This window comes from Sander lucioperca, chromosome 24 (genome assembly GCF_008315115.2).
Source record: "Sander lucioperca isolate FBNREF2018 chromosome 24, SLUC_FBN_1.2, whole genome shotgun sequence".
In the NCBI taxonomy this organism is placed as follows: domain Eukaryota; kingdom Metazoa; phylum Chordata; class Actinopteri; order Perciformes; family Percidae; genus Sander; species Sander lucioperca.
Window position 1 is genome coordinate 9,265,316 of NC_050196.1, and position 25,029 is coordinate 9,290,344.

Consider the following 25,029-nt stretch of genomic DNA (forward strand, 5'->3'; position numbering starts at 1 on the left):
CAAATATTTGTATAATTTACAAAATGCCTAAATTAATGCAAGCTTTACAATACGACTCTTCATCAATACTTGTTGTAAAAGTCAGTGGAGTTATAATACCTCCTCGCCGATAGGCGGCGCCAGATAAATATGAATAACAGTTGGACAAACAGGAGGAGGAGGAAAGTGACAACTTGGAAGGGAAGGTTGTGGTTGTGTTGTTGATCTTGGCAAGATGTCGGGCCACGACCAGTTGGTACTCTGTTTGTGTGAATTAACAAGGTAAGATATATTAGGTTATAATCCGAGTATTAGAAAATTACAAGATGTCAGTTGTTAATTTTGAAAGTGCTTGTTTCATTTAATTGTATGTTGGCTGCTGCTCCGGTAACGTTTGTAACGTTAACGTTAGCTATTAATACCAGCAATGCTAAGTTAACATTTTGACGATCTTTCAGGTTATTGAGTTAACGTGAAGCTAATACGTTGGTTGTGGTTTTTATAAAAATTACAACTCTGTATTTCCTGTTTGTTTAACGTTACTACAAGTAATGTTGCCATGAAGAACAAGCTCTTTACTAAATTACTCCTATGTAGGCAGCAGTTTGGTCAGTGGACAGTAACGTTACAGTCTGTAGTCTAGCTAGCTATATGTGGCAATAGGGCATATTCCTTTAAACCTGAGCTTATTATGACTATATGCATGCGTTATTTATGTGTATAACGCTAGTTAAGTAGTACATTTTGATAAGTTACAATGTACAATGTCACAACAACTTGGTTAAACCTAAGCTTTTTTTTTTTTTTTTACAAGTATTTTTATTGCTTTAGAGAAGATACAATATACAGTGCAACATTACAATGTCAATTATAACAAGACATATTTCTATTAACCCCATCCCACCCACCACAAACCCTTGTGCCGAGGACAGATAGAGAAACAAAGAAACAAATAAAAACAAAAGGAGGAGAAAAAAACAACCCCTTTCTTCTATTACTCATGATAGCAAATAGTGTAATCAGTGTGCTTTACAATTAGCAGTTAATTAAGAGGGAAGTGTAGTAAGTCTTTCAAAGTAAGCCAGTAAAGGGTCCCAATTTTTGTGAAAGTTTCTGGTCAATCCTCTAAGAAAGTATTTATTATACTTTTTTTTCTATTTTTAGAAACATAATATCAGAAAGCCATGTGGATGCTTTTGGTGGTGTAGATGTTTTCCATTCCATAAGTATTCTCAGTCGTGCTATTAACAGGGTTTATACGTTTTGAAAAAACCTGGAAAAGTTTTGGAATTTGAAAAAAATGCAAATTCCAGGCCTGAAAAGGTTTTGGAAATATTAAAAGACCCAGAAAGTCTTGGAAAAGTCATGGAATTTATTTTCACGTCGTCTTAACCTCAACGTTCTATTCGGGGTGTGATATTACGAATCCCACTATGAACCACATCAATTGTCATTCATTTTATTGTTAAACCTCTGAGGGTAAACTTTAACATAGATTTTTATTCTTATTGTGTAATGTCGACTGACATTTTCAGGAATACATAGTCATGGAAATTTGCCAAAAAGTCATGGAAAAGTATTGGTTAAAATGCGTATGAACCCTGTATTAAGGTTGCAAAAGCAACAACACTTTCCTTACTATTGGGCATTACAATATCACCCCCTTGTACCCCAAACACGGCCGTTGTAGGGCTAGGTTGTAGATCTAAATCAAAGACTTCATTTAAGACCTTCAATATTGATGCCCAGAACGCTATCAACCTGGAACATGACAAAAACATGTGAAGTAAATCTGCTCTGTCCAATCTACATCTGTCACAGATGTCATCCATGTCAGAGTATATTTTGGCCGGTTTAACCTTACTATAGTGCATACGGTGAAGAACTTTAAACTGAATCAAATTCAAACGTGCACAAGAAGAGGTCCCATTCACCCAGCTTAGAGCTCTGTCCCATACAGCATCTGATATATTTGTCCCTAACTCTTCTTCCCATTTTTTACACCTAAGCTTTTGATGTTGGCCATATAAAATTCCATATACCTAAGTGTGCTGTGTCTCTGTGTTTCAGGTTGCTGTGGAAGTTGCTGCTGCCCCTGTTGTTTCTGTGTGTGCTGCTGATCACTGTCCTAGTCCTGCTGGTGCTGGCTGTGCGCTTCTGGCTTCAGAGCAGCAGGAACGCTCGGCGGGCGAGGGACGGCCGTCCCACGGTTGCCTTCTTCCACCCCTACTGCAATGCTGGTGGTGGGGGAGAGAGGGTGCTCTGGTGTGCTATCAGGGCACTGCAGCGCAGGTAAAGCTAATTGATACATTTGTTATAGTTTATAGTGTCTACTTTTGCTAACTTGTGTGCTTACTAGTTACTGATTTACTGCGTTTTCCAATATGTAGTCAGTCTTTTCAAAACGGTGTCTTTTAGTCCTTGGTAGATTTTTCCTTTTTGACAGCATTATATACAGCTAAAATAAAGAGTGAACTAGCTTGAAGAGGAACTGAATCAGACCTAAGTAGAGAGGGGAAATAAGTCAGGTATACAATCAAAACGACGCAATGCTTAATGGCATCAACATACCTTCTGCTTATGTGAAATCTTAACTTAAATCTACATCCGCACAGGTACGTGGACATCAACTTTGTGGTGTACACTGGGGACCTGGGTGTGACGGGACAGCAGATCCTGGATGGGGCGCGCCGTCGTTTCAACATCGTGCTCCCCCGCCCGGTTCAGTTTGTGTTCCTGAGGCACCGGCTGCTTGTGGAGCCCGGCCTGTTTCCTCACTTCACCCTGCTGGGACAGAGCGTGGGCTCTGTCTTCCTGGGATGGGAGGCGCTGACGGAGTTTGTCCCAGACCTTTACATCGACTCCATGGGCTACACCTTCACTCTGCCCCTGTTCCGCTACTTGGGAGGCTGCAGAGTGGGGAGTTACGTTCACTACCCCACCATCAGCACTGACATGCTGTCTGTAGTGAGAGAGAGGAACCCCAGGTAATTACTGTGTGTCAAATGGCTGTGTTGAGAACCCATCATACAGGGTCTTTTTTATGTTATGTTCTATTTATTTAAATTTTTTTAAAGGTCCCATGACATAGTGCTCTTTGGATGCTTTTATATAGACCTTAGTGGTCCCCTAATACTGTATCTGAAGTCTCTGTTATATAGGCCTTAGTGGTCCCCTAATACTGTATCTGAAGTCTCTTTTATATAGGCCTTAGTGGTCCCCTAATACTGTATCTGAAGTCTCTTTCCCCAAATTCAGCCTTGGTGCAGAACTACAGCTACTAGAGCCAGTCCCACAATGAGCTTTCCTTAGTATGAACCATTTCTGTGTCTGTAGCTATTGAGGAGGAGAGGGGGGGGGGGGCAAGGTGGAGGGTGGGGGTGTGGCCTTGACCAACTGCCACTTTGCTCGTTTGAAAGCCATGATGTCTCTCTCTCTCTCATGGGTGGGCCAAATTCTCTGGGTGGGCAAAGCAGAGAAAGGGGAGGTAACCTTGCTCCTTATGACCTCAAGGAGCAGATTCCAGATCGGCCCATCTGAGCTTTCATTTTCTCAAAGGCAGAGCAGGATACCTAGGGCTCGGTTTACACCTATCATCATTTCTAGCCACTGGGGGGCCATAGGCAGGCTGGGGGAACTCATATTAATGTTAAAAAACCTCATAAAGTGAAATTGTCATGCCATGGGACCTTTTAAGTTACTAAAACCTGCTGCTTGCTAACCCCTCAAATAATAATGTCCTAGGTTCAACAACCCTGACTACGTCTCCAACAGTCTGTTCCTGAGCGCCTTCAAGGTGGTCTACTACTGCCTGCTTGCCATGCTCTACGGCATGGCAGGCTCCTGCAGCGACCTCATCATGGTCAACTCCTCCTGGACCCTCAATCATATCCTGTCACTGTGGCGCGCTCCCAACCGCACCAGTGTGGTCTACCCACCCTGCGACGTCAGCACGTTCTTGGACGTGCCGCTGGAGGAGGATGGGGACAAGAAGTGCCACTCGATCGTTTCTATTGGGCAGTTCAGGCCGGAGAAGGACCACCGGCTGCAGATAACAGCTTTCAAAAAGGTGTTGGACAGGAGGAGGGAGGGGGCGGGGGGCAGGGAGGGTCTGAAGCTGGTTCTGATTGGTGGATGCAGGAACCAGGAAGACGAGGATAGGGTGCTCATGTTGAGGGGGCTGTGCCAGGAGTTGGGTGTGGCCGACAGGGTGCAGTTTAAACTGAACGTACCCTTCGAGGAGCTGAAGAGAGAGATGGGAGAAGCCACCATCGGACTGCATACCATGTGGAATGAACACTTTGGAATAGGTAATTAATCTGTCTGATGTTGTTTAGATTGTCTCATTTATTTGTGATAATATTAAAAGTGCTTCTTTTATCCCCTCTAGGCATTGTGGAGTGTATGGCAGCAGGGAAGGTCATTCTGGCGCACAAGTCCGGCGGTCCCCAGCTGGACATTGTGGTGCCTTTCGAGGGAGGCCAGACAGGCTTCCTGGCTGATGACGAGGACAGTTACGCGGAAGCCATAGAGAGGATCCTGGCGCTGCCGCCCGCCAGCCGGTTGCACATCAGACGCAACGCACGTCAGTCCGTGGCTCGCTTCTCAGATCAGGAGTTTGACGCCTGCTTCCTCGCTGCTATGGAGCCACTGATGGGGACACTTGAACGATGAAAGGAGGACTCGTTGTTTGTGTGTTTGTGTATCTGTGCATGTACAGTTAACGTGATAGTGGCTATTTGACACTTTGAGCACCTTTTATTTTGATGCACTTCTGGCTGGATTTACACTGAAGGATCGGTGACAAAATCTGATTAAAAGTGATGCAGAGATCACTCATGGGCTCACACAGAGGGCTGTTGAAATTCACTGCTCTTCTTTTTACTGAAATAAATCCAAGAAAGTTTCTGATCATTCTTATGAATGCATGAGTACAATTTAGAGACATGGCCTTGTAACGGACATGTTTTTAAGTTGAAATCAGGTACAGATATAATCTAATTCTTAAAAATATCAGATCTTTGCCTAACGTGGTTAGAGAGAATCCAGCTACAGAAAATGGTGTAGTTCTGTTGAAGTTGTTTTTGTAAATACTAGATTATCCTGTGAAATGACAGTTCAAGCTCTTATCGCATTTCTATCGGACACATTCCTTTGTCAGTCGTGTCAGTTTAATTTAAAAGAGATGTATTATATTTAACATGGTGAAAATGGCTGAAGGGGAACAAAACTAGTTTTTTTTAGACACTGGAATTCTCTACATGCCCAAAATGTAAGGTATTTTTGATATTGATGAGGAATGTAATAAAGATATGACGGGAGGAAGGTATTGATGTAGTTTCTTGACTGATCGATTAATTGTTCTGGTCTGTAAAATGTCTTGTCTGACCAACAGTCCAAAAGCCAAAGATAACAAATGAACTATTGGAGAGGTAAACAAAGAAACACAGCGAGTATGTGAGCTGAAATAATTCATGAATATATATCAACAAACGGATACATTACCAAAGTCATATATTGCTAAAAATTGATTGCTGGTGACTCAGTGTCCTCCAGTGCTAAGACCTCATCCGAATGAAATTTTGGCACAATGAGTATTTAATTTACTAGTCTATTTAGTCAGATTTGAAGATCCTTATCAAATAGAGGGTCTGAGTGACTGTCATCTGAACTCAATTCTTATCATAGTGCTCATTTAATTCAGGGCATCACCCTGAGATCAATAGTGCTGAACAAAGGTTAGCAGCTATTGCATGAAAGAAGCAGGACAGACAGCAGGGGAGGGAGTTTTTTTTTAATGGGGTTATGGAGGGTAAGAGGCGGTGCATCGGGGTGCTCGGACAAAGGCTGAACATATATAGATGGAGGTCAACGAAGGACTGAGGTATTTTGGTTTGGTGCTAGACGAGATGAAGTTCCACGTGCTTCTCTTGGCCCTGCTGCAGTCTCTGGGATGCTCAGGTGAGTGGTTCTCCGTATTGATCACTTCATGAGTAAATACTTGAGTGACTTACTCCACATATTTGTCCTTGCAGGTGTCCCACTGTACAACTCTGAACTGGAGGCTTTGGCAAACAGGGGGCTTGGAGCAGCTCTGGCTGAGGTCAACTCTGTGTATGCTGTCAACCATCTCTACCGGGTAACTCGAGGCTCTGTCAAAAGGGTGAGTCCGCACATACTTATAAGATATATATTTATTTGCAGGGTCTGTACCCATTTTCTATTTTTAGTAGTAGTAGGTAGTAATAGTTGCAGTGGATGCTATTAACACTATAGCTGCAGTATTAAGTGTATGTTCTTCCCTATTTTCATTATGACAAATATCACATGCATGCCAGGTTATACCCGTGGGCATGAACACTGCTGACCTGGTGATGGTATTTGGCATTAAAGAGACAGAGTGTGTGAAGGCTTCCAGAAACGACCCACAGACATGTGCCTTCAGACCTGGCTTCTTTGTGGTGAGACATTTCATGTCATCAGGGGTGAAAAATGATTACCTTACCTAATTAATACCTTATGATGGATTGTTTTAGTTTGGTGCCACAGGACAGGGGTGGGGTATATCACTTTAATAATACATATTATCAGTGTTGATTGTTAACTATTTCACTGTACCTGTACCCTGTGAAGGTCTCCTATCTAAATTCTGGGTAGGACACGTGTTGATGCAGCCCACTGTTTGCATTGGCACAAATTTACTGGGACAGAGTGGGTCGATCAAATCAATAATGCCATGATGCAGCGGTATCAGTGACTTAATATTTGCATTATTCAGAATATTAAAAAAAAATACCATTCTCTGCCTTCACTTCAGCCATCCTTGTCCTGCTCCAGTCGGGTTCGAATGTCGGCCACCTCAACCCAGGTGCTTTCTCTCAGATGCGGCCACGACTCGAGCTCCAGCTCAGAGTCCAGTGAGGAGGTGAGGACACACACAAGAGGGGTGGGCTAGAAAAGGGAGAATAGCAGTGCTGTCATTTATTTTTTCACCTAATTTCTCATTTTCCATTTGGGGTTTTAAGTCATAGCAAATTATATTGGCTACAAAAAGTGGAAAAAAAGTTGTTTGTCACTAAAAAGTGTAAACTTATATTTATTTGGAAGTTATACTTCCATAATCTGCCCATACTCACAACTAAAAAGTTAAGCTTTCCAATAAGTTTAAGCAACAATAACTATATAGTGCATGTGAATAATATCAAGGCTTTATATCCACAGAAGTTCTCAAGAGGGAGACACCAGTTCGACCTCTCATTTGCAAGTAGAGGTAATTAACAAGTGTTGGTAGAGTACAATCAGTTACTGATGTGTTTCAATAAAGATTTTGCTAATGTTTTTCACATATTCACAGGGCTTGTCTTTAGTATTTCAATATACATTGTAATATTCAGTGCATGTAACCAACCAGTTATTGGTATATCTTTCAACAGTCCCGGCACCTGCTCCGACTCCTCCACCCGTCCAGCCTGGTCGCTCTCTCCACAGCCTGGCAGCGGAAGTCTGGACCAACTCCCTGGAGTGAAAGTTCAGCTCATTCTGGAAAAATTCAGGTGCTGATCAGAGGACAAACTTGAATTAAAAAATGGAATTTGCACCCTTATGAATTTGGTCCTTTTTTATATTTAATTGGGAAAACATTCTACCTAAGGATTCATACCATTTTTTTCCTTAGTGTAGGACAGGATAAGACCACTAGAGGGAGTCTGGGATTCACTGACCAACAAACACTGTTCCCATTTTAATCATTTGTACTTGAACTGTGAAATCATGGTGCCTAAATGCATTAGATTAAGTGAATTACCCATACAGATCTTCCCAGCTGCACCTGACCCAAATCATTTGAACAAATGAGGACTCTGAGACAGGTTTGAACATTTATATTGTGATTTTCAGTTTATATGCAAGAGGACACATCTGCAGCCATTTTTCTTCATTTCACTTGGCCCCACGTTCACATCAGCACATGAATAACTTAGATACTGTACTGTAGCAAACATCCTGTTAAAGACAATGATATTGAGTTATAAGAAATGGTACACTGCCTTCCAGGTGGCGATCAAACCACTGTGGCGTAGGACATGAGAATGTGAGTGGAAACGACCATATTCAACACTTCAAGCACACATGTCCACACTAAAGCCAATTTAAAACCAGTTTAAACAGTCTGAAATATTAATGATATGTCATCCTGGCACACAAGGACATGTTGATGAGGAGTTCCTTGAAGGACAGCACTAGCACTTAAAATTAAAACCCTTCGTGATCCACTGTACAGGTGCAAAATCGAATGATAACCTTTAGTCCCTGTCCACCAATAGCACCGTGGAGAAACAAGATATGATAGACACACAGATAAAAGCAACATTCAGTCTAATGCCAGTCAGATGATTTCCGTTATTGACTACATGATTTAACGCTCTGTACATTAACCAGACAAATGTATCTTTTTCAACTGGGTCACTTTGCGTGGAGAAGATGAGTATACTTCACATGACTGAATCCAACCTGTACATTCTACTTCCTGAATTGTGATATGATGTGACTTTAGAAGGCGGCGGGGACCAACAGTAACGGAGTAGCAGCTGCAACTGTACAGATACAAACTGAAGGATAAGGTCCAAAATCAAGCCAACGCACGGGGAACTCACACAGTCCACGAAGATACACCATTACAGGCCTCCTCCTCCATTTACAGTCCCATTAAATAAAAAATAAAAATAAAAAGTGTGTGTTTTTCTTTTCTCCAGTTGCACAGTCCAGACTCTGCTGAACCTTTGGAAGAAATCTCCTTTCTGCTTTGACCTCTGTGCAAGACTTTGGGGATAAGGCTTCCTTCTGATTTGCATTTGCCAAGTTGTGGAACAGTCTAGAAATGTTTGAGACAACAGATCTGAAAGTTTTAACGTTTTTTTTTTCCTTTGTGTGTGTAATTTCAATTACACCTTTCCATATACATTCCATTGCGCCCTGATGTTTTGTTCCTCTCTAGACTTTGTTGACCAGCTATTAAAACACAGACTTATAAAAAAAAATCCTTCCATTTATCGATCATTAAATAATTTCATATAAAAGCAAACCTAACCATCCCCGCTCTACAAAGGCCTTCTTTAATGGTTAACTACTTCACCGGCATATAATCATACATACATGCATGCACACAATGCATGTATGCACATCTCAGTTTCTCTCTCTCTCTCTCTCTCTCTCTCACTCATGCACATACACCAGAACAGCTTCATGTTTTACAGCTTGTTCTTACATGAAGTCCATGCAGTACCAAAGCAGAAAGATCCTGTGGTGGGTGTTTGTTTTTTTTGTCTCCAGTATGTGGCACAAACTTATGGCAAAGAAGCGGATAACATGGTTCGGCTCAGACCTGGATCCAGTAATGTTTGCACAATTCTTATTAGTGTGTATTTAAATCTGCTTGGTGTACCAGATGGGTGGGGTTTACCATACAGGGAAATACAATGTCTTCCAGAGAGTTCAGACAATCACAGAAAATTAAAAGTCTGTTTTATTTTTCTGTGACCTCAAACTTACCTGCTCCAGTCTTAATCATCCCATTATTATAAACCCCACTGATCCAGAAAGCCAAACATGTAAAAAAAAACTGCAATAATTAGCAAACACTAATTGACCATGGTCTGGTTTGGGTTTTAGTATATACACAGTCATCTATTTATCATTGTGATCCCAAGAGGACGGAAGGAATTCAGGAATTCGCTCCCATTTCACGAATGAATGTTCACTTCCATATATTCTTTCATTGTCTATTCATTCATCTTCATGGTGTCCCGATCTCCAAGTTCAACACTCTCAAGTAAGTTTGGTGGTGTCCCCCCGTTTGGGTGGTGCAGGTGGGGGTCCTCGTCGTAGTGTTGCATAGCCTGAGATGTTTCCGGACATGTAGCCGCCATTTCCTCCGTTGCTTTGCTTTCCTTGGTCCAGGAGCAGCTCAGGGGGCGGCGGGGGCAGCGCCATGTCGTCCATAGTTCCCGCAGGGTCCAACTTGTCCATGAGGCCAGCCGAGTTGAGAGAACTTTGGCGACCCACTGACTTTCGCTTCAGTGTCCGGTTGAGATCCTCCAGGAAATTGGGCTGGCCTGAGCTGCCCTTTGGGGAGGTGGGTGGAGGTGGTGAGAGTGGAGGGGGCTCCGGGGTGGTGTTATTACGCCGCACAAGTGTGGGTGGAGGAGTCTTTTTCAGGGAGCTCTTCCCCCATGATGAGTTGCTGACAAGGCAGACAGGCGGAGGAGGAGGGGGAGCCTGGGGCTGGGGGTTGACCACGGCTACCCTAGGAGGTCCTCCACTATGGGTGTCACTACCAGGAGGTAGAGGAGGGGGGAAGAGCTCAGAGGCCGGGGGAGGAGGTGGGAAGTAGGCACACTCATGTGGTGGGGTAGGGAAGCCACCACCGGTTTGCTTTACTTGGCTCACTTTGGCCTGGAGCGCCATGGGCAGGTTTGCCAGGTTGAGCTTGCCTGGTTTCGGGGGAGCAGGGGGTCCAGCTGAAGGGTCCTTGGAAGGGGATCCAGTGGAGGAGGCGGTGGGACATGGGGATGAAGAAGCGGCGTTGTTCTGGGGAGCAAACTTACTGAACAAGTTCCTCCTGGATTCCTCATAGGAAGTTGAGGCGTTGAACTTGACGCTGGTGTTCCTCTGTGGGGTGGGAGGGGGTTTCTTGCCTACGAAATTGGAGGACCCAGAGGGTGACCTCCTCAAGGGGGAGCCCAGGTTCCCAGGAGGGAGTGGAGGAGGAGGTGGAGTCGGGCCGGTGACGGGGGCTGGGGGAGGTGGCGGAGGAGGAGGTGGAGTCGGGCCGGTGACGGGGGGTGGGGGAGGTGGCGGAGGAGGAGGTGGAGTCGGGCCGGTGACGGGGGGTGGGGGAGGTGGCGGAGGAGGAGGTGGAGTCGGGCCGGTGACGGGGGCTGGGGGAGGTGGTGGAGGAGGAGGGGCAGGGAAGCCAATGTTGCTGTCTGGAGGGGGAGGAGGGAACTCTGGAGACTGCAGCTGTTGGCCACCCCCAGGCTGCCATTTTGGTTTGGTCTTTACTGCAGGTGGAGAGAGGGGGGCTTTGGGGCTCTCTGTGTGATTGGCTACTTGGGACGGAGCTCCTGGAAACTGACTTGCTAGTTGTTTCACCAAAGACATGGTGGGAGCGGCTCCCGTGGAGTAGGGCGTTTGTTTAGACAGGCTGTGCTGCTTGGGGAGAGTCGGAGGGGGGTGGCCGGAGATGTGGCCCGTCTGGAGGCTGAACTGCTTTTTGAGGGGTGCAGGTGGAGGAGGGGGTGGAGGTGGTGGTGGGGTCGGGCCGCCCAGGGAAGCAGGAGGTGGGGCAGGAGGAAATGGGGAGACAGGTGACACGGGTTTGGGGGCAGTATGAGGGACAAAGCCTGGGGTGAATGTTTTGGGTGGCGCCGGCGGCGGTGCAGGAGGAGGCGGGAACTGGGCTGGCACTGGGAAGTGCTGGGGAGGAGGAGGTGGGGGTGGCGGAGGTGGAGGGGGTGGAGGTGGGGGAGGTGGGGCGGGGGCAGGCGGTGGGGACTCCTCAAGGCCTCCGTTTGGAGAGAGGAGGTCCCGTGGCGGGCTGGGAAACCTTTCCTTAAGGGCCTGCTTCAGCCCGTTGGGGTTAACAGGCTGGCTCATGGGAGCCAGTGCAGGAGGGGGTGGTGGGGGAGAAGGAGGGGGAGGAAATGTAACTCCGTTGGTCTGTGGAGCAGGTGGAGGTGCTGGGGGCGGAGGAATAAAGGCAGGTGGGGTAGCTGGACTGGGAGGGCCCAGCTTCAACACAGCCATGGCGGACCCAGGGGTTGGCATGGATGGTGGAGGGGGAGGGGGAGGTGGAGGCGGGACATTAGTCCTTGCCGCAATGTGATTTACATTGGGTTTAATGGGCACTGGTGCTGCAGGCAGCGTCGAAGCTGTGGGCAGAACTTGCTGACCCAATGCAAGAAGGTGATTGGGCAACCTGTGGTGATTGGCAGACTGGGAGGCCTTCTGGTTCTGTAGCCTGGTGATGGTGCTGTACTTGTACATGGTGGGAGCCGGCGAGTGGTGGGACACCATTTGAACTGGGGGGGGTGGGGGAGGAGGGGGAGGCGGTGGAGGGGGAGGTGGGGGCGGAGGAGCCAGCTCTTGCTGCTGTGGGGGCATGTGGTTGTAGCTGCTGATGGTCTGCGGCTGCTGTTGTGGAGACTGTGGTGACTGCTGAGGGCGCTGAGGATACTGGGGGGGTGGCTGTGGGGCCTGTTGAGGAGAATGATGCTGGGGAGGCAGTTGCTGGTGTTGTGGCTGGGTCGGTGTCTGGGGGTGCATTGATGGGTGCTGATGCTGTGGTGGGTGCTGTTGGTGGGGCTGATGCTCATGTGGGTGCTGTTGGTGGGGCTGAGGCTGCGGCTGCACCTGAGGTTGGGGAGGGGGCGTCAGGGCTGGGTGATCAACTGAATGCTGGCTGTGATGCCGGTGACTGTGGGAAGCATGCGGCAGGGTGGCCCCTCTGGATGCCTCCATTCTCATATGCTAAAAAGAGACTGTGTGTTAGCTCAGTGAAGTGAATGACATATTGTGTAACAGATATGCAACTATAACAGGGTTTGTTTTAATCCCTGCTGTCTCTGAAAGAAAGCCATACCTTGGAGCTTTCCTCGATCTGGGTACCTCTCTTCCAGGCCTCAGAAAAGATGGAGCTCACCACACTCTGGGACCGGCCATGAGAAGAGCCCGTGTCCACTCCACTGTCTGAATGGCCTGAGTGGTTAGACTGGGACTCTGGAAGCACACACAAATGACAGTAAGAGTATATTCTATACTTCTATTTGGGACATGATGTTTGAAAGGCATTTACCAGGCAGGGTAAGTCTCACGAAAAACTGAGTTGCATTGTGGGAAATGTAGAATCTAGTGTTTTTGGAGCTTGAACCATACTAAGAAATAAAAATCAGGATATATCTGCCTCTGCTACCTCAATTTTGGCTATTCCATTTTTTTAAAGCCTTAAAGCTGACTTAATGGAATTTGAAATTGCTGGCATTCCTTTAAAATGTTTAAATGTCAATGATCGTGAAAATGTTGCACTATTTGACATCGACTATACTGATGAATTAAACTAACCATGTATGCTGGCAGAGCTAGAGCCAGATCGGATGCTGGAGGTAGAGAGAGAGGACCAATCGTAGGCCGCCTCGGTCCTCTTCATGGCTTCCTGGTAGTTCACGTATAGTTGCTTGCCATACTAGACACAAACACAAAGTGGAAAACACAATGAGATATAATTAATGAACATTTATCTTAGGATTGTTAGAGAACTATTTCTTGTCCTTTGTGCAGACCAAACAAAGTGCAGCAGAAACTCACCTTGGCGATGCGAATTCCATTCACCCATTGGTGCAGGGTCCTGACATCATCACAGCACAGATACTTAATGTACTGTGACTTCTTCTGGATTTGTGGATGCTGCAAAAAGAAGTGAATATACATTTTACTATCCACCAATGCCTCACATATGCACTGAAAAATGCTAAGTTTCTTCATTATTATACATGATATATAATGGGCTGTAAGTATTTTGGCTTTGAAGCATATTCTGGCTATTTATGAGACAATTTCTTAATTTTAACATATTATACAGTAAATAATAACACTTTCTATCCACTTATTAATGATGATCAAATCAAACAAAACAATTGTAATTGACTTGTTTGGAAGCAATTTGCAGAGCTTTTAATAGAAAGGTCTTTTCTAATGGAAGGCTAATGCATTAAGGATGCTTGCCTGACACTGTAAGAGAGAAGCTCTAATAATAGCGACCATAAGAATTATTTCACATGTTCACACTGCTAATTTACATCCACACATAGGATGAGAAATTCACACTGTCAGTGTCCGTATTAACATGCTACATATCTGTTGCTGTGAATACATTTGCGTGACATTGACAACATTTCTCCACTCAGATGGAAGATATCGACATAGGGCTTCACCTTCAGGGCCAGACAGTAGTCAGTAGGAGCCTTGTATTTGCTGCGGTAGTCCTGGCCGTAGTACACGTTAACATGGTCCAACTGCAGGAAGCACACGAGATCTCTGGATGCCTGCACAGAGGGAGGCAGAGGAGGATTAATTGATGCATGGTTGACTTCAAAAAGGGACTGAGGCTGAGTGAAGCTGCTGCTCTGTGCAGGGTGGAGATGCTGTCCTTGATGCCAGAATAACTTGGGGCATAGTGACTTCCCTACAGGTACATCTAACATATCTGATGGCAATGTGTCTAGATGTATAGAAACATGTAATGCAAAAGTCTTGATTACATATTATAAGTCTAAAAGTATTTCTGGAGCATATGCTGTTTCCGTGCTTGAAGAAGTTGCTCTAAAAGGGCTTTAAATAATCATGCTAAGAGGATCCAAGTCCCACTGAAGTCAAAGTGCACATGTTTTAAGGGTAATTACACAGATCTAAATTTAATTTAACGTGTTTTATTTAATGCCTGAGCTGGCACTATAATGTATTGTAGAACTCAACCTACTTTGTAGCTAACCCAAGGTTGTAGGATTTAAATTGGGAAAAAAATTTGTGCAGCTACTGAATGCTAAGGTTACTGAAAATGACTTTGGAGGATGATAGTGCTAAAAATAGAGGACATTTTTTCAGTTGTGTTCAAAGTGATCAGGCGCTACAGCAACAGGAAATACCACAGAGCAGACTATGTGAATCTGGTTCTCATAACCCCAACGCACATTTCTGTTCTCCATCTTCATTCTGTCTGAGAAGCGTGACTGTGTGCCTAAAGTACACCCATCCCAAGTCTTACTGACCTTGGCTTTGCCTTTGGGGACGTAGTAGATCCCTGAAGCTCTGAGGAGAAAATAGCGTTTCTTCCACGACTTCTTCCCGTCCTCCTTCAGCCACAGGATGCCCTCGATCTCTGGCACAGACACTGAGCCGCCACAGAAACACTCCTGATGGACGCACAGAAATTGATGTCAAAGTTTATCCTGTGAATGATCCTCCTGGTGTAGGAAAAATAGGAAAGTTTGGGCTTGTACATTAATCTCACCTCTAATAAAGCCTCTTTATTCCTGTCAGCCATTTCGGATGTCTCCTTCCGCCCCAGCAAATAGTTCTGGAGATGATTGAGAGGAACCGTGAGAGAAAGCAGGGGGAAATGTAAAGTCCATGGCTCACCTCGTCTTATGCTAAATAAATTATTCACCTTTACTCGCTTTAGAGCTTTGACCTACTTCCAACTCTCCTACACGTTCACACTACCTTGTTCACTCTCTGGGCTGTGCAGGCACTGAGCATGCATAAACAATGTGTTTGTGTGTACAGCATATGCTGCCAGCATTTATACACTGAATGCAGGGAGGGCATTGAGAAGATGATCTTCTCTCTCGTGTATGTGCAATGGGACAGTCACCTGAGGGTTCTTGAAAAGCGCATATTTCTCGATGCGTTCGATGAACATAAGCTTGTTGTGGCTGTCCCGGGTCCAGTTTAATAGATTCTCCACCAAGTTCTCATGGTCCTCAAAAATACGCTCTGAGAGAGGGAGGAGAGAAGGAGAGAGAAGAGGGAGAAATAAAGATAAGATGCAAGATATGCAGTTTTTTTGCTGACCTGCAAACGTGCACTTAATCTCCTCCCTCGTTTTTTGGGTGGGGCCGAACCTTTAACTGTAAGCCTGACAATTAGCCCGAGGTCACAAGCAGTGACTATTTTTAGTTTACAGATAATTATAATCCATATGCCAACAGTGCAGACTAAAGCAAACCATAAACAATGTTTATTATTTCTCTCCTCCCTTACCCATCTGTAGCTCATTGATGGTTTCCACTAGAGACCAGTCCGGGCTGTAGCCACAGTGGGACTTATCCAGCAGGCTGTCCAGCACCTGCCTCACCGTCTGGCGCTCATCCACCATCATGGTCTTGGAGCTCTCGTCTGACATGTGGACCCTGATCACCAGCTGAGGAAAAGGAGGAGAAAGGAGAGTGATTTTTGAAAATAGACCTGATGTGCAAATGGCATCATCATTTTAAATTGGTCTTAAATTAGTGCTTTTAATTATATGGATTGTAGATTAATTTAATTTCAAATGTAAAATCAATCATTCTTTATGACAGATGTAGACTATTTCAGGCTTCCAACCATGTATTCATACAAATTACAGTAATCTTTTATTCTATTTTCTCTACTGGCCACCATATTCAGGAAAGAAAAGTTTTTTTTTTTGTTGTCATTTTTGACTAAAAATGATCAATGAATAATAATGATATAACGGAATCTCTGGGGACATATGGACGTTAATCGTCTCTTATCACAGCAGGAAGCTTGGCCAAAGGAACAATAACCCCCAAAGATCATATAATACCTAATAAATTCATTTTATGTGAACCTATTTCAAGGCACAATGGCACAGAATCTGGTTGGGGATTTAAGGCTTGTTTCAAATACTCTAAACTAAACTATTAATGCGGCCACTACAATCACAATGTTGCATATACAACCACTAGAGACTAAAATCCAATAATCTGGCCAAAGTTATGCATCCAGAGGCGACCAAAAGTCCTCCATAACAAGCAAGCTTAAACTAATCTGAACGAGACAAACACGTGCCAAATCCATCCTCACACAATCGCAGCCTACATAACACTTGGTGTGAAACCAAATAAAGCCCTCAATTCCTAGACCTCCTGTTTGTCCTCTCCCACCAGGACCCTGACATCCAATCAGTGTGTGGGTACAGTTGACTGACAAGAAGCTTGGACCAATGAGAATGATGGGAGAGCTGTGAGACAAAGACATGGGGAGTCTGACCTACATTTCTTACAGGATGGACCCCTTAAACCCCCTAGTCTGGGAGAAGAAAAAATATTAAAATCAAACCCAGAAAATCCCACTGCTTCAACAGGATCAAACTCGGAACCTTCAATCCAAATGCAATCAAACTGCTTTATTGTCATGAATCAAAAATATAGTAAATTGTGACGCATAGCTGGCTATGTAGACTGCTGACAACCGCACAACTAGTAATTTAGCACATTACAGCATTCTCCTACGCTGGCTGAGGTTGTTTTTTTAAGTGCCGGCTGTACCAGCACTCTTTTATCTTGTCACATTGTATTCACTTGGCAGAGTGAAGTCTAGCCCTGTTTATTGAAACACAGTTGGGTCTCAACTATTCATTGCTTGTAAAAGAACACCATTCTTGTTGCTTTCATTCAAAGAGACAGTTCATTCACTGGCGGAAACACTGGTAAACAAATGGCCTGCCTGTGGAGTCCCATACGGACTTCCCAATAGAGACATTCACACGCCATGGCTATCAAGGCGCCCCAGTTCATCGAAAACCAGCACTTGTTCAGTTGGATGTGGTGAATAAGCTGTTTTGTGTAGAATGTGTCTGCATTGTCTTGGAGCGCTCTTTTTCTGAAGCCTCTTTCTGATGTCTTGCTCCCTCCCCGGCAGATACACACACATAATCAAACACTGCAATGACCTATTTTCTCCGCGCTTCACCGCCTCGCTGTGAATGAAGTTTACAAAGAAAATGCAGCGTGCAGTAAATATAACGAGACAGCAATTATTACACGAGTCAGACTGATCTTTTAAAAATGAAACTGAGTCAGTAAGTGAGAGTGTGTACAAAAAGAAAAGAAGGTGGCCCTACCTTTTTGACCTGTGCCTCCTTGATTTTTTCCAGGGCGACTCGGATCTTCTCTGCCTTCAATTTGGCAGCTTGCTCCTCCTAGATGGAGATGCAGGACCATGGTTAATACGCTTATCATTCACATAACAAAACCACACATTGAAAACCCTGACAAAAACCAAAAAGGGTTTCTGATTTCCTAGCCTTGCCTCATCCTCTTCACTCATGTCTTTCATTATTCCTCTGGTACGAACAAGACGTCGTGCACACACACACACACACACACAACTTCATTAAATAGTAAGCAGCCTTCTAAACCATTTAAATGCCCAAGCCTTTGGCATGATGGCGCATGGTGTCATGTGCAAAACGAAATCCAGTATTTCCATGCATTGGGTTTGCTTACCTGCCCCCTCCAGCAAGATGCCATCATCTCCATTGCGCAGGTTGTGTATGCTTCCAAGTGTGTGAGCGGGTGTGTTTTATCACTTGTGTGTGAATATACGATCAAACACAACTAAACAACCATGATGCTAAATCGCTGCTACTGTGACATTGGTCCAGTGATCCCCTTAAATATGGCGCTCCATTTGCGGTCTATGGTTCCATATCGGATTCATATGCAGCGGGTTTCCTTTGATGTTGCTATACAGCAGAAGGGAAACAATGGTAGACGATCCCCAAAGGGCGAGAGGCTGCGGATAAGTGTAGGATCAGTTCAGAAAGCCTCTGTGCCCTCCACTCAAAAAGGTACAATGAGCTCCAGCAAAGATCATATTCAGGTCTCAAGGGCAAAAATGAAAAATATATCCAGATTCATCCATAATTAATGCATAAACCATAACAAACACCTCTTTCTTACTCAGTTGTCTTTACATTGCAAGAAACCAAACAAAAATAATAATTTTAGTCCACTGGCCACCTTTCCTAGTCAGCTACTGGCATATAAAAAGTTATTCCACAATGAACCTCAGTGGGGGAAATTCAGCCGTGCATCCACATCTTCCATCACTCAAAAGACGACAGCAGATGAGATAGCAGAGGCTGTGCTGAGCAGAGACTGTGACAGCGCAGGTTCACGGACACGCAGACGTGCGCCCCGAGATGAGCCTAACTTGACTAAAAGCCCAAATGAGACAGTAGGGAGGACGATGCCCCTCCCCCTTCTACCCTGCAACTCTCTCTTCCTGCTTCCTCCCCACTCTCCATCACTCTCTTCCCCCCACTCTCTCTCTCTCTCTCTCTCTCTTTATAACAGATGCAGGGTTTTGGCTGCGTACCCAATCAATGGAGCATAATCCCCACAAAAATAGAGTAAGCGGTCAGCCAACCAGCGAGCCCCGATTGCAAGACCTTCTTTCCCCTGGACGAGCGGGGAGACCGTGACTGACACTGGCCCCGGAGCTAAACGGCAGTGACAACGATGGAGAGTGGTAATTTAGGGGAATGAGAAGCCCAGGTGCTGAATATTTGAAGTCTTGTGTGTGTACACATGCATGTGTTTAAAGAGAAGGGGTGAGGGGGGTCAGGGACAACCTCTCCCCAAGCCTCTTATCTCAAGTACCCCCCTCCTTGACCCAGACTACCTTTTCCACATGACTAGCTCCAGGGCCCATACACATTAATGCAATAAAGCCAACACCGTGTTTGGCCAACACATAGTGGCAGGCTTTTAGTCAGCCAAGTGTGAGCGCGAGTGTGAGTAAGAGAAACAGGGAGAGAGGAGAGGTCACGAGGAATGTGCAGATTACAGTCCAGAGTCAATCTGAGTCACACTTAAGGTTTAGCCCCGTAATTGTCAGCGTAACTCCCTCTCCCCTCCATTATTCCTTCTCCACATGACTCCTACACCCTGCTTTTTTATTAGACATTAATCTGATTCCTATTCCACAGGCATTTTCCCTTCCACTTTCACACTCAGCCACACCAGAGCCAATTGTAAAAAGGCTCTTCTGCCTAGCCTGAAAAAAAAGAAAAAGAAGAATCTTGGCACCCTCACCCTTTGATGTCTCTCCACTCTCTCGCTCTCTCTACGCTTGTTCCCAAACATACCGCGCTCATTCTGTATTCTGATTTGAGAGGGAGAAAATGTGTGAGTCCGGGGGATCTGGGCTCCCTCTCTCCCATTCTCTGGTGAAAAGTGTAACACTAACACATGAACTCCCTCACAGTCTGTACGCCACAGGCGATCCATCCTTTCCCCACTTTTTTTTAAAGCCTTTCAAATGCTTTCCGCACAAACTGAGAGCCGATATGCCACAAACCTACAGCCTTGAAACACTGAATTAATTCCATTGTTTTGTAATGGTAAGAGATAAAGTAACTGCCCCTCCAAGAGTTTGGCTGTAAAATGTGAGAGCAGATGAATTGTGTGGATACAACACACAGAGTCAGCCAGCTTCACTGTTGGCATCCATTATGTTCAAATAAATGGAGATAACTGAAAGGGTTTTGGATAGAAATCTACAATTCAATGCCAATGACCGCTAATGGAGATCTTTCAGTTTACTCTTATATGAATTGTACAAGTCTGTCTTTTGTTTTGAAGCTTTTTGAAGAGACTTCTAAAATCCTGGAGAAAAAAAAAATCTAAATCATTCTTGAGTTTTCCAGACCCATAATTTGTGGTTTGTCTCATATTCAGTAAATGCTCTTGGTATATTAAATCTCAATAGGATTTAATAAACTGCATCGTCTACCTCTGTTGAAATCCTCTGCTTTACACTTGGCTGTGTCGTTTAGCGATGGTCAGATAAATCTAAATCAACAGCGGCCAACTTTGAACCATAAATCTGCACACATCTGATCGGCATAAGCTTTGCACGGGAGCCAGGGCTGCAACCAATACATCTGCTGCGAATACAGACGGCTGCCGAGAGGTTTACAATAATTTGGGAGAGATGGGAACTTAGGAGGACCGACACATAATGGATAAACAGATGTTAGTTGTTATACTGTATATTAAAACAGTGGAGCCCAGAGGGTTCCCAAGTCAACACAAATTCAAGCATGATACACATAAACGCACGGATTTGAGATAAAATATAAGGCTGCAACTTGTTATTATTTGAAAGATTGTTTGTTTAGTCTAAATAATGTCATAAAGTGCTAACTCAAGGTCCTCAGTCTTTCACAACTCAAAAAAGTTTGAGATGTGATTAAAATCGAAAGAAAAAGCTTTTAAGTAGACCTTAAGTTAATATTTTGTTGTTGATAAAACTACTGTTTGCTAAGTAAATAAATAACCTTTTTGTCTTTGTTTTGTCTGACCAAGCACACCAAACCCCAAAGATATTCCACTTCTGATACAAAAACTGAGAAAAGCAGCAAATCTTCACATTGGACAAGCTGGAGCCTCACAAACGGTCAGAGTTTACGACTGATAAATCAAAACTGTTACAGGGGTCTTGTCTGTTGACTAACTAATCAACTTAATCAATGGAGCTCCAATAACATTTCATAAACAGTGCAAATCAAAAGCCAGCTACATGGAGAAAGAGGAAACATGAAGGGAAATAGAGACCCATAGACAAAATAGCACATGCCAGTGACAGATGGCAAGAAGCAAGTAGGACAAAACAATCAAGTGTATTCAATCTATAACCATAGTACAGTATGTGCAGGGTAAATGTTAAATATGACGTAAGGGAAAAAAATCCATTTTACACAGATAAACATATACCCTTATCCTGTTAGATATTAAAATGTCATTTCTTGTGATACGGTCTTGAAAATTTATTTTTTGGCCTGCCCAATTTCTCTCAATTCGCCTCATGTATTTCTCTTGAGTTGTGCATTCCTAAATTTCCAAGAATACTTTTTTTACTATAATTTTTCAAGTAAAATAAATAAGTTGGTCTGATGTCCAGCAGCTGTTTTCTGAGCATGGATTTTTCCAAGACATGCAGGGCAGAAGAGAGGAGCAGTGCACACACAGACACACGAGAGAGAGAGAGAGAGAGAGAGAGAGAGAGAGAGAGAGAGAGAGAGAGAGAGAGAGAGAGAGAGAGAGAGAGAGAGAGAGAGAGAAACCCACGAAGTGAGTGTATGAGGAAGTCACCTTGGTCAGGAGGTGAGAAGGCTTTCCTGCTATGCTTTTCAGAATGAGCGAGGTTTCTCGGTCCAGATAGGAGTGCTTGGGTGAAGAGAGGATAACAAGGAGAGCGGAGGGAACAGACAAAATATAGAAAAGTCAGCGCCAGATGATTCTTGGGAGGCTTATTAATCGCAGGTGTTTTGATCTTTTTGTATAAAGAAGCGTGGAAGCGAGAGGTTTCCAAAAATGGAGCGCACACAGCAGTTGTGGTTGTCATTAGCTGCAGCTGTGGGTAAAGAAGCAATGGTTGTGAGAAGTACTGTAGATGATGTACAGAGCAAACATGACTGCCATGAATTGGAGTGTGTGAACACAGTATACGGTGCATTCTGGCTGGCTACAAAACCAATAGTCTACAGTACAGCTACTTTCATAAACATACACACAATGTCTCTTTCACACCATACATATTTTTATACTTATGGTTACATGTGCATGCATTACACAGAAACCACCGGCTGAACCCTACAGTGGAAATTATTTAGCCAATTAAAATGTAACTAAAATTGTAACTGTACATTTTTATCACACTCTAACCTGCAGCCTTACATGGGTAAATGCCTAAATGCATGCATGCACACATGCAAGCTCTCTCACACACGCACACACTTACAGTGGCCCGATCCACTTCACCCTCTCGTGAGGTAAAGTCAAGCTGCCGTCTGGCCCGCCGCAGTGTGACATGCTGGGAAAATCAGGAGGTGCAGGCAAGGTGTGTGTGGATAGGGACCACAAGATATAGGACAGGATGCAAACACAGATAATATGATGACATGCAGGGGGACAGGGGACATGCATGATACCGTTTAAACTTTTTCTTCTAAACTGAATTACTATCTCACTGTCACGGTTTTCCTCTCCTCCTTTCTCTAGCGTTTGACCTCTCCTACACGACACCTAAACGTACATATCTGTTTTATTATGTTAGCTTCGGCCTTTTCTGAAACATGCTAAACTCCTCTAAGACTTTAGAGGATATTTGGCTTTTGTTAGAGAGCCAAAGATGATTGGTGAGTGAACAAAGGAATTGAGAAATGGTAGATGTGAACATTGTAATCCACACTTAGGGAGCCTTATAGGAGATCACAATGTATTCATTAACACACACCATCCAATGCACAATACACGGGCCGTATTGTGGATTGACTCTTAATACACTTCATGCAGTTGCTTCCAAACGTCATGCTGTGTGGTTAAACATGCAGAGCTTACCTTACTATTACATGTGGAAATGTACACACAGTGTTTCACGCTGTGGCTCACACACTCTCATTAGCTAATAATACTACGTCTAGCTCCTGGATGTCATTGGTGTGTGTTTTTCTGTGTGTATTTTAGTGTCAGCCATACCTCTGTGCTGGTCTGGTTTTGTCCTTGTGTGCTCGGGCTGCTCTGGCCTTCCACCTCTCCACCCGTCATCACTTTATCAATGTCCAGGGAGTCCATGCTGGATGCTGAGGCACACGCTGAGTTTACACTGGACCGCTGGGATGGAGCCTCCCGCTCGCTGACTGTGCCCACTGAGCCCGTCCTCCTGTGCTGCCCGCCGCCTGACGACCCCGACGAGGGCCGCCGCAGTGTGGTGGAGGAGAAAGAAGACGAGGAGGAGGAGGAAGAGGAAGAGGTCTGACGTGCCGCTTCATCCATGCTGAGAGAGGCCTTCTCCAGCTGAGAGGTGATGTCATCCAGGGAGATGTTGGAAGCCGTGGGGCGGGTGTTGACGCTGCCGCCTCGTACGGTGTTGGCCGGCGATGCCCGGGTACTGCTACTGGTGCTTCCTGTTGGGGAGTTCAAAGTTTAAACACAGCTCAGATGGAAGAAGCAATGGAGGTGTAGATGGACTGCTTTTTAAATGTGAAATGGATTGTGAAATGAATACACTTCAAAAAATCTCAGGTACAACAATAAGCAGTTTTTTATAAAGTGCATGTTTCCGGGGCACTTTTGCAATTATAACTTTATTTATCGTACAACTGTTTTCTCTTGATAATGTTCTTCTACTTTATATTTTATTTAAATTTTGATATTTATATAACTTTATATTTTCATTGTATTTTCTTAAATTGTATTTCTTTTTTTTTTGTAGAACTGACTCTAAGAGCAATGCACAAAAATTCCAATGTACTTGTACGGCCCTGTAATGGCAATAAACATCTACATTTGGTAACATTACACTGCTTTCATGACACATTCCAGTTGGCTTTCAGGTGCTACATGTAGCATTTTTAAACATTAATATGTATACAATATAATCACATAAATTAGGCGAGGATGTGATTACCATTAACAAAATGAGACCACAGCAAGCCAAGTGACCAGTGGTATTGCTTGTGTATGCTAAAGACTACATTTCCCTGTTGCAAACAGGATGCTGCTAATTGTCTCCCTTTCCCCCTTTTTATGATTACTCTGCATGTGTTTGTTTTCTCTTAAGCTTTAGTAAAAAGGACAAACATGTTGGAAGTGAGTTTTTCCACCAACAGAAACATCATGAGAAGAGTGACATCTTCCTGTTTTTCCCATAAAGCATGCCTCCTTTGTGTTGTATAGGAAGTCCAAATCCCAAAAATGTGGGACGCTATGTAAAATACTAAGAGTATGGCAGAGGGTTCGTACAACAGGCTTATTTGTTTAAGATTACATTACTCTTTTGGAATTAGTTTTGTTGTTAAATACTACATGAACCGTCATAAATAAACATTATTCAGCAAGACTACCTCCGCTGCTTCCTCCTCCACTGGTGCCTGTGTGCTTGGTGCTGGCACTGCGCCCCCCCGGGGCTCGCTGCTGGCCTTTGTTCTGGCCACGAGACGCAGAGTTTGGTTTGGAAATGGTATTGAGCTCCTGTTCAATGGAGCACAGGTCAGCCATCAGGGCATCCAGGTCCACTGTGTCGCCCTGGTTCAACGCCTCTGCAGGGAGCAAAGATAAACGATAAAGGACAGCAGAGGGGGGGAGGAGTTTCATGATTTCGATTATCTGATCTTTTTGGGCTCTGTACTGTTATCATACTGATCTGGACACTGTGTGTGAGATGAGTGAGGTCTCACCGTTGATGTTATACATTGAGAAGCGGTAGGAGAAGTTGGCCATGTTCGTCTCCTGCCTGAGAGGAGGCTTCTGCAGTGGTTTCTGAGGCCTGCCATCATCCAGACTCTACAGAGCGCACACAAACACACAAACAAAGCATGAGGCGCACATATGCAAAAACCACACACAATACAGTCAAAGCACAGGATCTAAGCAACCATGTCTGCCTGATAGTGTAGTCTCACTCTCTCACACACACACACACACA

General features: G+C 44.5%; 3 protein-coding genes across 7 annotated transcripts in view; 2 read left to right on the plus strand and 1 right to left on the minus strand.

Annotated features, from left to right (window-relative positions):
- The first annotated feature begins 98 nt into the window (after positions 1–98).
- On the plus strand, positions 99–5,308 carry alg11 (ALG11 alpha-1,2-mannosyltransferase). The gene is made up of 5 exons (XM_031292260.2): positions 99–261; positions 2,050–2,271; positions 2,595–2,966; positions 3,724–4,289; positions 4,370–5,308. Exons 1-5 carry the CDS (start codon positions 215–217, stop codon positions 4,651–4,653), a joined length of 1,491 nt encoding a protein of 496 aa, XP_031148120.1. The 5' UTR covers positions 99–214; the 3' UTR covers positions 4,654–5,308.
- Positions 5,309–5,805: 497 nt separating this feature from the next.
- spp2 (secreted phosphoprotein 2) lies at positions 5,806–7,582 on the plus strand. Its single transcript, XM_031292263.1, has 6 exons — positions 5,806–5,940; positions 6,015–6,142; positions 6,318–6,440; positions 6,797–6,904; positions 7,201–7,249; positions 7,413–7,582. The coding sequence occupies exons 1-6, from the start codon at positions 5,841–5,843 to the stop codon at positions 7,502–7,504; spliced, it is 600 nt and encodes a 199-aa protein (XP_031148123.1). The 5' UTR covers positions 5,806–5,840; the 3' UTR covers positions 7,505–7,582.
- Positions 7,583–7,844: 262 nt separating this feature from the next.
- The window catches only part of raph1b (Ras association (RalGDS/AF-6) and pleckstrin homology domains 1b), a 38,736-nt gene continuing 21,551 nt past the window's right edge, over positions 7,845–25,029 (minus strand). For 2 of the 5 annotated variants that reach the window (XM_035998456.1, XM_035998455.1), the window contains exons 4-18: positions 24,782–24,887; positions 24,449–24,643; positions 23,082–23,509; positions 22,345–22,416; positions 21,696–21,770; positions 17,657–17,734; positions 15,793–15,952; positions 15,404–15,525; positions 15,041–15,106; positions 14,799–14,942; positions 13,965–14,075; positions 13,339–13,437; positions 13,096–13,216; positions 12,617–12,753; positions 7,845–12,504 (exon numbers count right to left, since the gene is read on the minus strand). In XM_035998456.1, the coding sequence (XP_035854349.1) occupies positions 9,802–12,504; positions 12,617–12,753; positions 13,096–13,216; positions 13,339–13,437; positions 13,965–14,075; positions 14,799–14,942; positions 15,041–15,106; positions 15,404–15,525; positions 15,793–15,952; positions 17,657–17,734; positions 21,696–21,770; positions 22,345–22,416; positions 23,082–23,509; positions 24,449–24,643; positions 24,782–24,887 (4,617 nt within the window). In that variant the 3' untranslated portion in view covers positions 7,845–9,801. The remainder of the gene's footprint in view (positions 12,505–12,616; positions 12,754–13,095; positions 13,217–13,338; positions 13,438–13,964; positions 14,076–14,798; positions 14,943–15,040; positions 15,107–15,403; positions 15,526–15,792; positions 15,953–17,656; positions 17,735–21,695; positions 21,771–22,344; positions 22,417–23,081; positions 23,510–24,448; positions 24,644–24,781; positions 24,888–25,029) is intronic. The other 3 variants (XM_035998457.1, XM_035998458.1, XM_035998459.1) reach the window with 3 other exon arrangements.

Coding starts and splice junctions, on each gene's coding strand:
- alg11 (XM_031292260.2), top strand. CDS start 215: ATGTCGGGCCACGACCAGTTGGTACTCTGTTTGTGTGAATTAACAAG. Junction 2,967..3,723: donor GTGAGAGAGAGGAACCCCAG/GTAATTACTGTG, acceptor ATAATGTCCTAG/GTTCAACAACCCTGACTACG. Junction 4,290..4,369: donor GAATGAACACTTTGGAATAG/GTAATTAATCTG, acceptor TATCCCCTCTAG/GCATTGTGGAGTGTATGGCA.
- spp2 (XM_031292263.1), top strand. CDS start 5,841: ATGGAGGTCAACGAAGGACTGAGGTATTTTGGTTTGGTGCTAGACGAG. Junction 5,941..6,014: donor GCAGTCTCTGGGATGCTCAG/GTGAGTGGTTCT, acceptor TTGTCCTTGCAG/GTGTCCCACTGTACAACTCT. Junction 7,250..7,412: donor CCTCTCATTTGCAAGTAGAG/GTAATTAACAAG, acceptor ATCTTTCAACAG/TCCCGGCACCTGCTCCGACT.